This window comes from Physeter macrocephalus, chromosome 7 (assembly GCF_002837175.3).
Source record: "Physeter macrocephalus isolate SW-GA chromosome 7, ASM283717v5, whole genome shotgun sequence".
NCBI lineage: Eukaryota > Metazoa > Chordata > Mammalia > Artiodactyla > Physeteridae > Physeter > Physeter macrocephalus.
The window spans coordinates 32,923,171-32,940,300 of NC_041220.1; the positions used below are offsets into that span (position 1 = coordinate 32,923,171).

At 35.5% G+C, this 17,130-nt stretch overlaps 1 protein-coding gene across 8 annotated transcripts in view; it reads right to left on the reverse strand.

The window, feature by feature from the left end:
• Positions 1–17,130, reverse strand: part of LRBA (LPS responsive beige-like anchor protein) — an 813,910-nt gene that overhangs the window by 624,751 nt on the left and 172,029 nt on the right. For all 8 annotated transcript variants that reach the window (XM_055085920.1, XM_028491755.2, XM_055085924.1 and 5 more), the window contains exons 23-26: positions 2,901–3,962; positions 1,760–1,935; positions 746–899; positions 160–340 (exon numbers count right to left, since the gene is read on the reverse strand). In XM_055085920.1, coding sequence (XP_054941895.1) covers positions 160–340; positions 746–899; positions 1,760–1,935; positions 2,901–3,962 — 1,573 coding nt within the window. The remainder of the gene's footprint in view (positions 1–159; positions 341–745; positions 900–1,759; positions 1,936–2,900; positions 3,963–17,130) is intronic.

The following is a 17,130-nucleotide window of genomic DNA, read 5'->3' on the forward strand; positions in this document are numbered from 1 at the left end:
GCCCAGCCGCTCCGCGGCATGTGGGATCCTCCCAGACCGGGGCGCGAACCCGGTTCCCCTGCATCGGCAGGCGGACGCGCAACCACTGCGCCACCAGGGAAGCCCCTTCACTGAAAATTTTTTAAGTAAATTCCTAAGTAATGGGTTTTAACAGCTCACCCATTCGGAGACATTGCCGCAGAATTCCTCCAGATGACATATTTTTTTCAGCTTCAATTTCAGTAAAGCCAAGAGAACTTGCAAATATAAGAACATCCACAAGGCTGATTAGTCTCTGCAAAAATGTCACAGAGGCTTCTATTGAAAGGCCTTGAGTAGGTTCAATATTCTCCAGCTCATGCTGTAAGGAATAAAGTTTGACATTTACATTTATATTCTGATAAAAATCCAATTTTATGAGATATATTCCCCAGATTTCTAAATTTTACAAAAAACCAGGCTTTCACAAATCTACTTCAACAGAGGGATTTCCTTATCATTTCATCTAAAAAAAAAGCATATATACAGGTGAAACACTGTCAGTCATATTCTTCACTAACTCATTCATCCCTAATAATTAAACATTCTTTTTAGTCCCTTCATTCCTGGAACAGATTCTAAGGTCCTTTCAAGTAATTATAAAAGGATTCTGTTGCTTTTGAATTGCAGAACCTATGATGTATAGTAACAACCACATTCAAGTTTTAATCAATAAGAATGCATGTCATGTTTTCACACCAACTTTATATAGGAGTTAAGTCCTTACTGTAGCCGACGTAGCAGCTGAAAGCAATGGCAGTATACCCCCGCAAGCCATGACCATATTGTCCATCACTTGAGAGATGAGATGAATTGTGTTGTGTACAAAGATGACATTATCACTGCTATTCACGAAGTCCATTACTGTCTTTGTTGAATGGCTGTCCAAAGATAAATGATGTTTACTGATAAAGCTAAAAAAAGGAAATCACAGTTTGCCTACTTGAGGGGAGGGAGGATAAGAAGGTGCTTTTGCTTCATCTTGAAAGCTGAGGAAAGATAATGATGCAGGAAGCATTTTGGAGGGTGTATACTTCCTTAGAAGATGTAGACCATTCCATATCAGCAGTTACTATACATGCCCTTTTTCAGTGCTGAAATATAAACACTATTCATCTTACACTTAATATAAAAGTTGAACTAAATCATCCTTAACTAGGAACAAAATTAAGAAGTGGCAAAAACTAAGAGGTAAATGGTGCCAAATGTGCTATTAAAAATGAATTTTCTAATAACGTTTTCTTAGACAATGCCATGAAATGTTTTTAAACAGAATAAGAGTAGTATACAAATAACAATAAACACACTAGGCACTTTTAAAATCATAAATCATAAAATGGAGTATAATCTGAAATACACACTCTTTATACTAAAAGTACATTGGAAAATTAGATGTTTTACATAAATCCCAATTTTTTTTTTTTTTTTTTTTTTTACTACTTCTAGAAATAAACCCACTAGGTAGACCTACATTCAGGCAAATTATATGCTATATTATATGCTGTAAAGTATGCAGGAAATTTTTTAAAAGAAAAATTTTCAAGTTTTTATACTCTAAATATGGTACCTCATTTATATGAGAATAAACATTAATTCAATAAAACTCTACCACAGAAATAATTTATATCCTACTTTTTAAGCAAATGACTGAAATTAATTGCAAAATGTCAACTATATAAATTTCTTTGAAAACAAACACTAAAATTTATATACATCTTCTATAATAAACATATGGACAAACCTTCTCCACATCTGTATGTCTGTTTCTATTGAAAATAATAGATCAGTGAGCAAACGCTGATGCACTTGAGACCATTTGAACTCTGGAATACGGAACATAGACCTGGAATCCCTCCTTTGTCCATTAACTGCATCTGGTGCTGTTCCTTGCCCTGGCTGCTCCTGTTGCCTTGACATCTAATAGAGAAAGTTAAAAAGAATAAAATAAGTTCAACTTCAAAGGTAGACATTAATAACTTAATAGCTTCTATGGAATTCATCTAACAAATACTCACATTTTAAGATACTAAGGGACTAAATCAGAGAAAAGTTATCAATGAGTAATAACATTAATACATTTAAAGCAAAGATATAAAAAATGTGAAATCAGCACAATGCAGCAGTAACTGGTCAGGAACCATGTTAGTATTATCACCAGCTAATGCAACATTTTATAAAGGAATCAAGAAGCTTTTGGTTTTGAATACCGACATAAAAGAAAAGCCATAGCTGGATTATAAATTGGCTAGAATTAAGAAAAAACAAAAATAAAGACAACAGAATGAAGACCAACAAAAAAAGGAGGAGGAGGAGGAGCAATAAGAGTTGATTAAAGTGGGAAATGACAACATGCAACCACAGTGGTGTCATGAATCTCTCTGAGACACTGGTAAGGAAGAAAGCTGTGTCTCTGGATCGCACAAAGGCTCCTGTCTCTTACAAAAGTAAACAGACCTCATGGAACAATTTTCAACCACATACTTTGTACATAAAATTATACACTGGCAGGTGGTTTTGCAGGAAGGTAGTCCTAGATTCTGCTTAAAAACTAATGTCCTATGACTGGGTCATCAAATAAAGGGTAAAAGTATTTCCAATGTTTGCTTTATAAGCTAAAAATACACTAACACTGAAACTTGAAAGTAGTAACTTTTGATGATACTCTGGTGAAAATAATAATAAAAGCTGCCATTTAACAAACTCAAACTGAAAGCCAAACCCTGTGCTAAAGATAATAATCTTCACACTCACTGCATTTATGTAATTGCAAATAGGTTATGAACCAATTCCAAAATAAAATAAAATAAAATCTAAGTCTATATACACTTGTTCTATTTCAACTCAATGCAAATACACTTCAAGAAGATAATAAATATAATCACCTCAAGCACAGGCTGATGACGCTGAGATGCTTCCATGTTTGTAGTGGCCTTCAATTCCAATCTCTCAGTATCTGTAGCAACACTGGAAACATCCAACTTAGCAATCTTCTGCTCAGAAGTAGTAGGAGACTCAAAGATACTACTATTAGAATCACTATGTAGTTTGGTTTCTCCGGTGAGGTTAGTCTTCTCCCCTACCTCCAGCATCTGACCAACATCTGATTGAACAGTTGTTTGGGAAGCAGTAGTTCCTGGTGAGGTAGCTGAAGACCCTGATGCTGTCATAGTCAAGACTGCAGAATCTTTAGGATCTCGAGTTTCAGTGTCAGTTTGTTTCTTACTTACAGGTTCTTCCTCTTGAAATATTAACTTGTGGTCATTACTAAACATGTCCATTCTTTCACTGGCTTCAGAAGCAGCTGGAGACAAACTGTTATCTTGGAGCTCTGTAGGTAGACTGGCTTCCTCAGTAGGAATACTTTCTACCTTCAGTTCTACATAATCATCATCTTCTTCTTCCTCTACTACAGACTTATCCAATAATTCTGGCACCTCTGAAACGTCCTCTTCTGAAGGAGAACTTATGGAAGCAGTTACTTCATTGACAGTCATTATATCTTTGCCAGTTGTTTTAAAAGAATCAGAGGAAACAGTCACAGCTTCTATTATGTCAGAAGATCCTTCTAAACTCTCTGAATTAATTGTTTCATTTATCAGTGTTTCTTCTAAAGGGACTTCATCCAGTAACCCCTGATTTTCTTGCACAGTTGTCCTTTCTTCATTAGATGTATTGTGAGTTTGCAGTTCAACATTGGATGCAGATTCTACTGAACTTGTCTTCCCAATGCTTGACTTTTCATCACTAGTTCTGGTGATATGAGAAGAAGGAGGAGAATCCTTTGTATCCAATTGCTGGGATCCTACTGAAACATTAACATCCCTGCTAGTGCCAGAGACTGCTTGAATTGGACTTGAAGAACACTGCCCTATTTCTTCATCAACTTTTCCCTGGTGTTCCCTAAATATATTGGCAAGGTTTTCTTTATGTATTTCAAAAGTGACCTACATGAAAAACATACAAGCAGTCAAAACATGCAAAAAAAAAGAAAGAACAGAGCATATAGAACATAAAATAAAAACATTTAATTTTTCAAATATATGGTTTATATAATGCAGTAAGACAGTTTTCCTATAATATCTTTATTTATAGAATGATAAATAAAAGGTAAGTCAATCACAAAAATCTAAACAGTCAAAAACTTATAGCTAATCTTAATGCTAACAGGTAGCATGGCATCAAATAACAAGAATATAGTTATTTAGCCTATTCTTAAAGACAGATAATATAGGAAAAAGAGTACATTATTCTACTGACTTCTATAACTTGTACCAGGGTCTAAGTATGTACCATTGGGAAGTGCTTTGTGCACTACATAATATATTGTTTCAAATGCAATGAAAACCCATTTCCCCATGATTTATCCTCAGCAGAGATCAAAAATATCAATTATGTTCACTTCATATATGATGCAAATCACACACTTAGATATTATATATATTATAGCAGCTCTCTATATATTTATTAAGCTACTAAAACTTTCTCTTACTAAGCTAAAGAATACAAATTCTTTTAGCAATGAAATAAAAAGATCCAACCCTTCCCCTAAGGTCAACCATAATTTTGAAAGTTGAACTGATCACAAATGGTCTGAAAGTTCCAGTTCATCCATCCACACAACCATTCATTCCACTTGTATGCTGTATGTAAGAGATTACTATGTATTCAGCACTGTGAACATCCTCCTATCATGCTTATTAGACTTTTACCCAAATAAATGGAAAACTTTTACGGCTAAAGTATAAAAGACAGTGCTGTGATTTTCAATGTCAAAAGGTTTATGAATTTCTTATCTCATCAAGCATTATTATATTATAGCCACCATTCTGTGACTGCTGCTAGTGAATTTCAATGGGAACACCTCTCAAAAAAATAACAGTATAATACATGCAGAAGGTATAAGCATAATTACAGTCTATCAATGCTAGAATTGTTTGTTTATGTAACCTATATTATTATAACATACATAGTAAACTGAACCTTTTAGTCAACAAACCTTTATTAAGCCCTAGTATAGGAGGATGGTAGTAGATGATAACAAAAGAAGAAAAGATGATTTTTCATGCCCAAAGATTCACAGGCCTTTCTGAATCACAGATATGTATCCATGTGGGTACACGGCAAACAAAATTATAAATAATGCACAATGTACACAGTTCCTTCCATAGCTATTAACTAGCCTTTGCTCATTACATATACAGTACATTCTTGCCATAATGTGGTATAGCTAAAAATAAAAATGTTTAGGAAATAAACATTTCCCTAATTTTAAATATGTGGGGAACTTTTTTGAATATTTCAAAATGAAATGCATGTATTCAACACTAAAGAGTAAAATGGCACAATAACATTAACAAAATATCAATTTCTTTTACACCCAGAAGGCTGATATCTTCTTTGAACTATGTTCTTTATTTTAATTGACCAATTCCTCATTTATTCATTCAAGAAAACTTTACTGAACGTCTACAGTATGCCAGACACTGCGTGATGGAAAACAAAATGTTCCTACCTTCATGGTGCTTATATTCTAATGGAGTAGATGAAAAATAAACATGTAAATATATAAGATAATGTCAAGTAACAGTAAGAGATTTGAAGAAAAAAAGGAGATAGAGAATAACTGAAGATGACAGTCTAGATGGGAGGGTATGTTTTACTAGGGTAACTGGGAAAGGTCTCTGGAGATGTTATGTTTGAACAGAGACAAGAATAAAGTGAGAGAGCAAGTTACATGAATATCATGTAATGAAAAGACTTTCAGGCCGAAGGAACAACAAATGCAGAGGCCCTGGAGCCAAATTAAGCTCAGTACGTTTGAGAAACAGTAAGAACCCAGCACACAGAGAACTGTAGGTGATAAAGTCAAAGATGCAGCCATTGGCTAGATCATGATTATAGAGAAGTATAGACTATATTAAAGACTGAATTTTATTCTGATACACGTATAATGTATAATACAACAGTCTTATAGAATAAGTTTAGTTTTGAATAATCATTGGGTTTGATTTTATTCAAATTAAGGATTTTTTAAATTTTTATTATAAAATGTATCAATAAACATAAATATATACAATCTATAGGTACAGGTTAAAGAGTAATTTTTTAATCCCATGTACCTATACCCATATCAAGAAACAGAACACTATTACTACCTCACAGTTCCCCTATGTGCCCATCCCCAACTGTGCTCCCAATCTCCCCACCCCTATCAAGAGGAAATCAGTATCCTGGCATTTCTACTAACTGTTTCCTACTTGTTTTTTAATAGTTCTACTACCTAAAAACTAAGAAACTAAGTATACCATAAACCTAGCTAGTTTGGTAAAAGAAAGGCCAATATTGCCACAACAAAGAAAGGCTCCAAGGAGAAGACAAGCTACACAGAATCTGTATTGGAGCCGGCTCCAGCTTCTCTAAGAGGATATATAAGGCTACTTCTGGGAAGTTTATAGGCAAGGTCATTAGGGAACACTGGGAAATATACAGGATAAGAGAATCTATGAGGCCTAGTGGGGGCCAGATAGTGGGTATTTGGCATAAATAAGGTCCAAGGAGAAAACTATTTTATATTGTATTTTCCAATTCTAAGCTCACTATTCTACTCTCAGAAGCAGAACAAAGCGGACCACATTTTTGAGGGATGAAGTGAGAATCTTCAGGTGATCCAGGCAGTAGGACTAGAGAGAACAGGAACTAATCACCACATGGTGAAGACAAGTAGTCATGAGAACGTGAGCCCATCTCATGTGGGTAATTTGTCCTCAGGCTTTAAAAAGATGTTACAAAGGCATCTGGCATTTCAATAATAATAGCTCCCCCTATATCTGTATCTTAAGTCAAACTATTCCAGTTTAGATGGACTGTCATATGTCTGCTACATAGCTGCCATTCTGGGACCTCCCTTCACTACAGTCTTGGAGATCCCCTTCATCTTTCGCCTGTTTCCTATATCCCATATCTTCCTCTTTGTTTTATTCTCTCCTTTTGGTGCAGTATATCCTCCAGTGTCTGCTTGAAATTTTTGAGACCGAAAAGTAAATTTATTCTACCTTCATACTTAAAAGTCAGATAAAATTGTAGGTCAGAAAACATTTACCTTCAGAATATGAAAGGTATTTCTTCACTGCCTTCTTATTTCTGTGCTTACTGTTGGGAAGTCTGAGATCTTTCTGATTCCTGATCCTTCATACGACTTATTTTGTTCTTTTTCACGAAATTTTATAGTCTTCTCTTTGTTCCTAGTGCTTTGAAATTCCACAATGATTCTTGCCACTGGTCTATTCTGATCCACTGTGCTAAATATACCCACTGGGCCCTTCCAGTCTAGTAACAAATAGCCGTTGGTTCTGGGAAATTTTCTTGAATACTTTATACCCTCTTCCCATCTTTTTCCCCTGTTCTCCCTTTCCGGGATTTCTATTTTTTGAGATTGCACTGATTGGTCCTCTAATTTTCTTACCATTTCTCTATTTTTCATCCCTTTGTCTTTTGGTTCTACTATCTGGGAGAGCTCCTCATCTAACTCTTAAACACGTTTTTCATTTCTCTTATGTGATTCTACACTAGTCACTTGACTTCTCTGCTGCTCATATTTTTCCTCTCTAAAATGGGTAGTACAAGGGTAAATACAAACCTAGAAAATTTCATATTTTAAATTTTCCCGGGTGCAAAAAGGGAAAGAAAACTCCCTCTCTCCTCTTTAGCATTTCCTTTAGAAAACCTGAAGTTGGAAATACTTTCTGTGGTAACTGGAGATGTATGTAAATCTTTTTAAAAGATAATAAGCCTTTTTCTAGTTTAGCATCCCTAGGGTATCTTTCCTGGGGGCACTGGAGACATTTCTTTCAAACATGAACATCAAGAATGTTGGTGCCCTGTCTCCTGTCTCAGTGAGAGTTTAAGCCTGTGTGCTTGGCTCCAAGATGTAACCTCTGAACATCCAAAAAACTACTCAGAATAAGTCTGGATGATCACAGACATGTGGAAATAAGACTGAATCAATTACATTTAAATAATGAAAGATGAGGACTTCCCTGGTGGCGCAGTGGTTAAGAATCCGCCTGCCAATGCAGGGGACATGGGTTTGAGCCCTGGTCCGGGTAGATCCCACTTGCCACAGAGCAACTAAGTCCGTGCGCCACAACTACTGAGCCCACGTGCCACAGCTATTGAAGCCCACACGCCCTAGAGCCTAGGCTCCACAGCAAGAGAAGCCACCACAATGAGAAGCCCAAGCAGCACAACAAAGAGTAGCCCCCGCTCGCTGCAACTAGAGAACGTCCGTGAGCAGCAACGAAGACCCAACACAGCCAAAAATAAAATAAGTAAATTTATAAATACTAATAATAATGAAAGATGAAACAGGGGCATTAAGTGAAAAGAACCACAAATGTTTTAACAATGTAAGTGTATTCTGAGCGAACATCACAAAGTACCAAGTGATAGAAACAGAACCATTGCAAATGTCTGGAAAAACACATAAGTAAAAATCAACAAAGTCTGAAGCGGCAGAATGCAAATGAAAAAATAAAACTTTTAGTGACTGAAATTAAAAATAAATCCAAATAAACTGAGACTGGATAATTAGTAGAGTAAGGATAAGTTTTCATCCTATGACAAGACCAAGTGATACTCCTAATGTGAGGGGGGACTGCCACCTCCCTAGTTCAACTAATACAACTATCACAAAAGAAAGTTATCAGCAAAAACACTGCAATCCATTTCAAAACCAAGTATGCTCCTATACTAAAGAGCACTGTTTTGAAGAATGAATAAAACAGACTTGAAACTGAAGAGTTAGAACCTACACTACTGCCACTATAAAACTCATTCAGGATGTTAAAACAGTACAGTAAAATTTCAAAATCCTATGACTATACCTGCCCAATGTATTTTTATGATGAATGTCAATCATCATCCTAAAATGGTGTACAACAGGGATTTAATGGACATTTCCAAAACTTACGCCTAAATACTACTATATATATATATATTATTATTAGGTAATAGGATACAAACTTAACAGAAAAAAATGTGTAAAATGATGAGTCCTAAAAAAATTCATTCACACTTTTATGTTAATGCTTTTATTAAGGTTACTAACGTAGTGGTATCATAGAAACAAAAGTTTCATAATACCTTACTGTAGCAATAGCATAGAGTCAATTATATAGAACTGATCTTTCCTGCTGGTTTATAAACAATCTGAGGAATTCCTCTTGGATTTTCATGTCCCCTTCAGGGGCAATGGAAGACACATATTTTGGCTATCACAAACTCTCTCTTAAAGATTTGTTTCCATGATGCTCTTACTAGTATTCACTTAAGTTATAACTTCCATGACTGTCATCATAGTTAGTCTTTCAACCATTTGATAAGAGACCATTCATTCTAAAGGTGAAATATAAGTCTGTATAATATATTTCTTTCTCAATTCTAACTACATTCATAACCAGCAGACAAACTTTCAACTGGCCATTGGAAAAGACAGGTTAAAAGATAGTATTTAACATTAATTTTTCAAGCACAAGAAGATGGTTTCTACAATATATATTTCAATTCAAAGCAATGTACAGTTTCATAAAGTACATTCTTAATGTGCCACAAGGAATATATTTCCTTTTGTGATAAACAGATTTGCAGTCAAATCTGTACCAAAATAGTGCCTTGTCTTTCCTAAGCAAACCAACTCTTTCCTTTGTAAATATGAATATTAGAAATGCTTTTACATTTTTGAAGTTGATTTTTAAATCTCCTTTTAATTTACTCCAATAGTCGAAAAGCTAAATGGCAACTGAGTAATTATCACTGTTGTGATTTTTTTGATACCGTTCTCCTAAAGGTATTTGTGACTGATAATTCCTAATTAATTACCAGATACTGTTCTAAATTACTCAGCTAAAAGACTAGTTATTAATGTTCACAATCATTAGATAGCTAATCTATAGCTGTTTGTAATGTTTGGAAAGTACTTCTATAAACTACTAAAGATACTCATGAGCTAATAACTATTTCTTCAGCCATTACTTTCAACTTAATTGACATTCAAATTTACTGATGAGGAGATAAAAGATGAATGCAATATATCAAGAGATTAACATTATTAATCCATGTATTAAAAAATTTAACCTGTAAATTTAGACTGTTTGAAATGTTAGCTATGTTTAGGAACTGGCTTTCTTTTTGGAAGCAAATACATCTCTTTCATTGTATGTTATTTTCCTTTGGAAATACCAGCTGTATATGATATGCTAACTTCTAATTCTTAGGTTACCAAGTTTTCCACGGTTGATAAATAAGATATATTTTTCTTTGAAAATAGCTGAGGGACTTCCCTGGTGGTGCAGTGGATGGGACTCCACGCTCCCAATGCAGGGGGCCCGGGTTCAATCCCTGGTCAGATAACTAGATCCCGCATGCATGCTGCAACTAAGAGTTCGCATGCCACAAGTAAGACCCGGTGCAACCAAATAAATACTTAAAAAATAATAAAAATAAAAATAGCTGAATCTTCCCATATGGAATATCAATAAGCACAGCTCAAAATGCTCATCACCACACAACAGGAGATCTTTTACAGAGACTCGGTTGCAACAGCTTACAACAATAATGGTATAAAAGATATAACAGTTAAAATCAAATTATAAATATTTATAAGCTTATACATATTTACTGATCTATTTTATGCAAAGTACCCTGGTTACAAATCTAAATGTTCTGGTCAAACCTAAGCACTTAAATGCTACCCTAATACAACCTGACTGGAGGGTTATCAAGCATATAGCCTAGGTTATCCTAAGAAAACTGCCTAAAAGAATTAGTCATGAAAACAACATTATACATTCGATAACAAAGGACAAAGAGAAACAATCCCGTGAGGAAAACAAGTCACATATGTAATAAGTGCTATACACTCCTCATGTAATAAGCTCAAAAACATTGTTTGAATAGGTAGTATACTTTGCATTCAGAACACACTACCCCAAACTATGGCACATTGGCACACTATTTTAAGATGAAGGAATATGAGAAGCAGTAGGTATAGAAAAGACTCTGACCTTTTCATCCTTCCCGAAGCAAATCATAGAAACACCAGGTTCTAGAAGGACTCTCTCATCTCCCCCTTCTCCCTGAAGCTTCTTATGTGAGAGGTGCCTATAGCCCAGAGGAAAAGAGCACCCTTATCTCAAAGACAGAAGTATGCCCAGAGGAATCCGAATAAACAGGCCTTGATGATTTTCCCCCAGTTTACTACTCTTAGTTCATACCCTTTGTCCTTCCACGCTTTTCCACGACTTTCCACCCTTCATCAAACCTAGTATAAGAACGCTCAGGCTTAACCATTTCTTTGGGTCCTCACTTCCTTATGAAGACTCCCATTTCACGTAAAACATATTAAATAAATTCACATGCTTTTCTCCTAATAATCTCTCTTTGTTAGTTTAATTTTCATGTCCTGCCAGGGACCTTAAGACAGTCAAGGAAAAGTTTTTCTCCTCTACAATTCACATGATTTTTTTTTTCATTTATTTTTATTTTTGGCTGCGTTGGGTCTTTGCTGCTGGGCGTGGGCTTTCTCTAGTTGCAGTGAGCGGGGACTACTCTTCGTCAACGCAGTGTGCAGACTTCTACTTGTGGTGGCTGCTCCTGTTGCAGAGCACAGGCTCTAGGCACACAGGCCCACTAGTTGTGGCATGCAGGCTCAGTAGTTGTGGCTCACAGGCTCTAGGCGTGCGGGCTCAGTAGTTGTGGTGCACAGGCTTAGTTGCTCCGCGGCAGGTGGGATCTTCCCAGACCAGGGCTCGAACCCGTGTCTCCTGCATTGGCAGGTGGATTCTTAACCACTGTGCCACCAGGAAAGTCCTACAATTCACATTATTTAAATAAAAAACAGTATATAGTGTAAAAGTCTCCCTCCCACCACTGGTCCTCACCTGTACAATTCCCCAACAATCAGGTAATCAGTTATTAATTTCTTATGTATCTTTCCAGAGTATTTTTGTGCACAAACATACAAATACAAATTCTCACTTTCCCACTTGTTTAACTCACTAACATCCACTATACGCACTGTTCCACACTTTCTTTTGTCACTTAATATATCTTGGTGAACTATCTCAGGATAGTTTTAATTTACAGTCCCTTACAAAGTGTCTTTTCATAAATCTAAAGTACTTTTTACTTAGTTTTCTATGGGTTGTTTGATCATGTCTTTCATTCATTTTTCTATTAGTTTGTCTTTTCGTACCTATTTCTAGGAGCACTTTATATATTAGGAATGTTATCTTTGCTATGGTCCTAAACAGTTTTCCCAAATTTGTCATTTGCCTTTTGACTTTTGCTTATGGTATTGTTTGGTTTTTGGTCACAAAGGATTTTATATGTTTTAATGTAGTAAAAAAATTAGACTTTTTTTTCTCTTTAATGGTTCTAGATTCTAAATTATACTTTGAAAATTCTTACACACTCCAAGGTTACAGAAGAATTATCTGTGTTTTCTTCAAGTACTTTTGTTTCTCCCTCCACCCCCATCACAGCCCATTTAATTGATCCATATGTTAAGTTTCTTCGTACGCCAACTTTTGTTCCCCTTGATTAATCCTCTATTATCTCAACAATATTTATGGACTACCTCAAGTTTTCCCTTTATAATATACTAAAGTCTTATAGGGAACTTTGTATATTTCTGGACTTTCTCTTCTACTTCCCTGGTCAGCCTATCTCTTCATATGTCAATGCTACATTTTTTAAATTATTGACATTTGGTAATGTATTTTAGTATTCAGTAGAGTTAGTCCCCCTCACTTTTGTTTACAGAGTCTTCCTGGATATTTTTACTTGTTTATTTTGTCTTACATTACCTTAATAATTACCTTACTCTGTTTTTTTCTCCACCAAAAGAAAAATGATTAATTAGTATTTTCTTGGGATTTCATTAACTTTATAAAATAACCTAAAGAAATGTTAAGTTATTATAACTTTATGATGTTGAATCTTCCTATTCTAGGAAATATGTTTTTCCATTTGTTCATGCCTTTTGTGTGCCCTTTGGGAATGTTTTAAAGACTTTTTCAAGTAATTCAAAGTGTAATTTAGAGATATATACAAGATACTACTGGCAGTATACAGAAATTACTTAATTGTACCTAGAAATAAATGGAAGTACCAAGAAGATGCTGACATTTAAGTTTGGTCTTCATTAATGATTACTCATATGGAGGAAACAAAAGGATTAAAAACAAGGGGAGATGCCATGCAGAAGGAATTTAAGAAGGTATGTGTAAGAATAGATGGTGAAAGAATATGGTTCATTTAAGACACTGAAGTTATTTGGTAAAGCAGTAACATTAAAGCATTTCTAGGAGTGATGAGCAATAAAAATAGTGTAAGCAGTGTCAATGGCAAGGAGGTAATAGACTACTAAAGGCTTTGTGAACCATGAGAAGGAATCAAAATTTTATCATACAGGTAAGGGCAAGCTTTATTTATTCACTGCTTAAAAGGCAACTATGTGGGACTTCCCTGGTGGCGCAGTGGTTAAGAATCCACCTGCCAATGTAGGAGACATGGGTTCTATCCCTGGTCCGGGAAGATCCCACAATGCCGAGGAGCAACTAAGCCCGTGCAACACAACTACCGAGCCTGCGCTCTACAGCCCGCGAGCCACAGCTGCTGAAGCCCGTGTGCCACAACTACTGAAGCCCGTGTGCCTAGAGCCTGTGCTCTGCAACAAGAGAAGCCACCACAATAAGCCCGCGCACTGCAACAAAGACCCAACACAGCCAAATAAATAAATAAATAAAAATTCTTTTTAGAAGGCAACTCTGTGATTTAACACAGACAAATTAAAAAATATTTTCTAATGAATTTGACTTGTAAATCCTACTATTCTACTTATATGTAGCTTAAAATAAACCACTACAAAAAAATAATAATGAAAAACAAAAAATGGGACATACCTATATACAAACTGCCAAGGAAGGGAAAAAAACAAATTTAAAAGTAATACAATTGTATTTTTGTTTATATTGACAAACACTCTCTCCGGAACCAAATTTTAGTAAGGTTGCTCTGCATCCTCGTCTCACCTGCGCCCTCTGTCCTCGTCAGACCTACAGCTCTGAGTTTCAGCAAGAATCCTAGCTCAGTTTAGAGAGAATCCCCCACCCTCAATATCTGTTCACACTGACATCTGATCAGTTCCTCATTCCCCACCATCTCCCAGGTGATATCTAATCAGCCTGGCCTGTCTTCAGCAAGAGTCCTGTTAAAGTCCGGTTAACCAGAATCTCCCCCACCCCACATGTTTCCTCTTACTAAATTTCCATCTACTGAAGCCCTTCCCCCCATTCCTACCTTGCTCCGTGGCTATAAAATCCCCATTTCTCCTTGTTGTATTCAGAATTAAGCCAATCTCTACACTCAGGGCTTTTTTTCCCCTATTACAAGAGTTCCTGAATAAAATCTAATTTTACTGCTTTAACTATTGTCTGACTCTGGTTCTCTTCAACTACATTTTAAATTAATTTCAATGTATTTTTTAAAAATTACCTCCACTAATTTTTCTGAACAGAGTTTTAGAGAAATCCAGAATATGAAAAGCAAATTAATTCACTCAATTATTTCTTCCTAGAATTTTAAGTGGTCTGATATTCAGATGTTACATCAAAGTTGCAACTTTTGGTCTGAAGCTCACCTCTTTTAGTAAGCAATGCTAGTAAATATAAAAACAAACTTTACTCTTTCATAAAATGATTTTTAAACGATATTTCCTTATTAACACCAAGTGAGGATGCAATTTAAAGAAAGCCTTCCAACCAACTTAGTATTCTCTTAATCTCTATAAATCATACTAACACATGGAAACATTCTAGAATTAATTTAAAAGAAATTTACTTAAAGAAATATTCTTCCCTCCAACATCTTTAAAGTATGAAAATTTCCATCTAATCAATTGTTCCCTATTCCACAACATGCCTAAAAATATACATGTAATAAATACTAAGTTAAGCTCATTTTGATGGGCAATACCAGATATGTTTTTATTTTTTTATTTTTTATTTTTGCGGTATGCGGGCCTCTCTCTGTTGTGGCTTCTCCCGTTGCGGAGCACAGGCTCCAGACGCGCAGGCTCAGCGGCCATGGCTCACGGGGCCCGCCGCTCCGCGGCATGCGGGATCTTCCCGCAGGCTCCAGACGCGCAGGCTCAGCGGCCATGGCTCACGGGACCCGCCGCTCCGCGGCATGTGGGATCTTCCCGCAGCGGGGCACGAACCCGTGTACCCTGCATCGGCAGGCGGATTCTCAACCACTGCACCACCAGGGAAGCCCCCAGATATGTTTTTAAATACTTGCACAACAGCTTAGATACACAGAATGCTTAGTGTATACTATTTTAAGCATCTGGCATATATTGAGACAATCTTCAGAGCAACCCTAAAAACACAGGTAGCATAACCCTCAATTTATATGCATGAAGACAGGAAGCACAGCGACATAAAATAATACCACACAGCTACTAACTTACTAATCTTTTCTTTTTTACAAAGATTAATCTTGACCAATTTTATTTTCTTAAGAACAATCCAGACAGGTACTCTCACGCAAAGCTAGAATATAAATTCATACACAAGTTTTTAGATAGCAACTTAGCAATACCTACTAAAACTTTTAAAAACATGTGCAGACTCCTTCTTCTTGCACTTTAGGAATTTACCCTACAAAATAAGAGACAGTTTATACAGGAGCAGGCTCATCACTGCTCAAAAACAAGGGAAAATTAAACTATAGTGCATATGCAATACACTATAATACAACTCAATAGATTTTTAAAATATCACCTCCACCAATTTTTCCAAATAAAATTTTGGAGAATGCCAGAATATGAAAAGTAAACTTGAATCACTTACTCAATCATTCCTTCCTAGAATTACATGTGGTCTGATAGCATTCAGACGTTACATCAAAGCTGCAGCTTTTGCTCTTAACTTTACTTCTCCATATTATGCACTATACATATACCTAATAATATGCAGCCATTAAATTCATGTAAGAAGTATATCATTAACTGAAAGAGTACTGTAAAATAACATAAGCATGATAATTTTATAAGAAAATAATTATATGTATGTGTATATTTATATACAGAAGACTGTAGAGTCTTGCACCAAAATATTAAGCCATGCACTGGTGATTGGATAAGAGGTGATTTCTGGATTTTGTGTGTATACATTTGTAGTAGGTGCCACATTTCCTACAATGAGCACATATTATTGTACAAAAAAAAAAACAATAAATACTATTTGTTTAAAAAATTTGAAGCCAACGAATACTTTAGCAATTAAGTATAAAATACTGACAATCCATGAAATATGAAAATTTTATAACTCTTGAAATTTCTTACAAGAATACATAGCTTTTAATTTTAGTACATAGACACCATAAACTCACACATACACACAGGCATGTTTATATTTGCCAGTTTATAGCTTGTGATTTTTAAAAATACTTTTAAGAAACCACTTAGAGAATTCTAACAAAACTGATTTCCACATGCTTTTAACCCAACATAAACTGTACTTTCTTCTTATATAAAATGACTGACATTTATGTTTAAGCCATTTCATCAGACTGTTAACAGCAAATAAAATCTAAAGATAATTTAAATAATCCAAGATAACTGAATACTTTACCCCAAATTTATCATCTGGGGAAAAAAATCTAAGTCATATCATATCTTTAAGTCAAGTAAAAAAAAACTTTTACTTGTTGATTATTTTATGTCATAGATCGATTCTACCTTGGCAATATAGGCCGCCTAGACAAAACACAGTTTTAGTTTTATCTGTTTAGAAAAAAATGTTTTTGGACAGTTCTTACAATTCAGAATATATTAAATGCCTTAATCTAAATTTCAATTAAAGAGTAGAAGCATTTTAGCATACCAAGTGAAAACAGTATTATTTAATTACTCAAGATAATGTTCAATTTGAAGCATTAAAAAAAGGTAAAGAGGGCTTCCCTGGTGGCGCAGTGGTTGAGAGTTCGCCTGCCGATGCAGGGGACGCGGGTTTGTGCCCCGGTCCAGGAAGATCCCTCATGCCGCGGAGC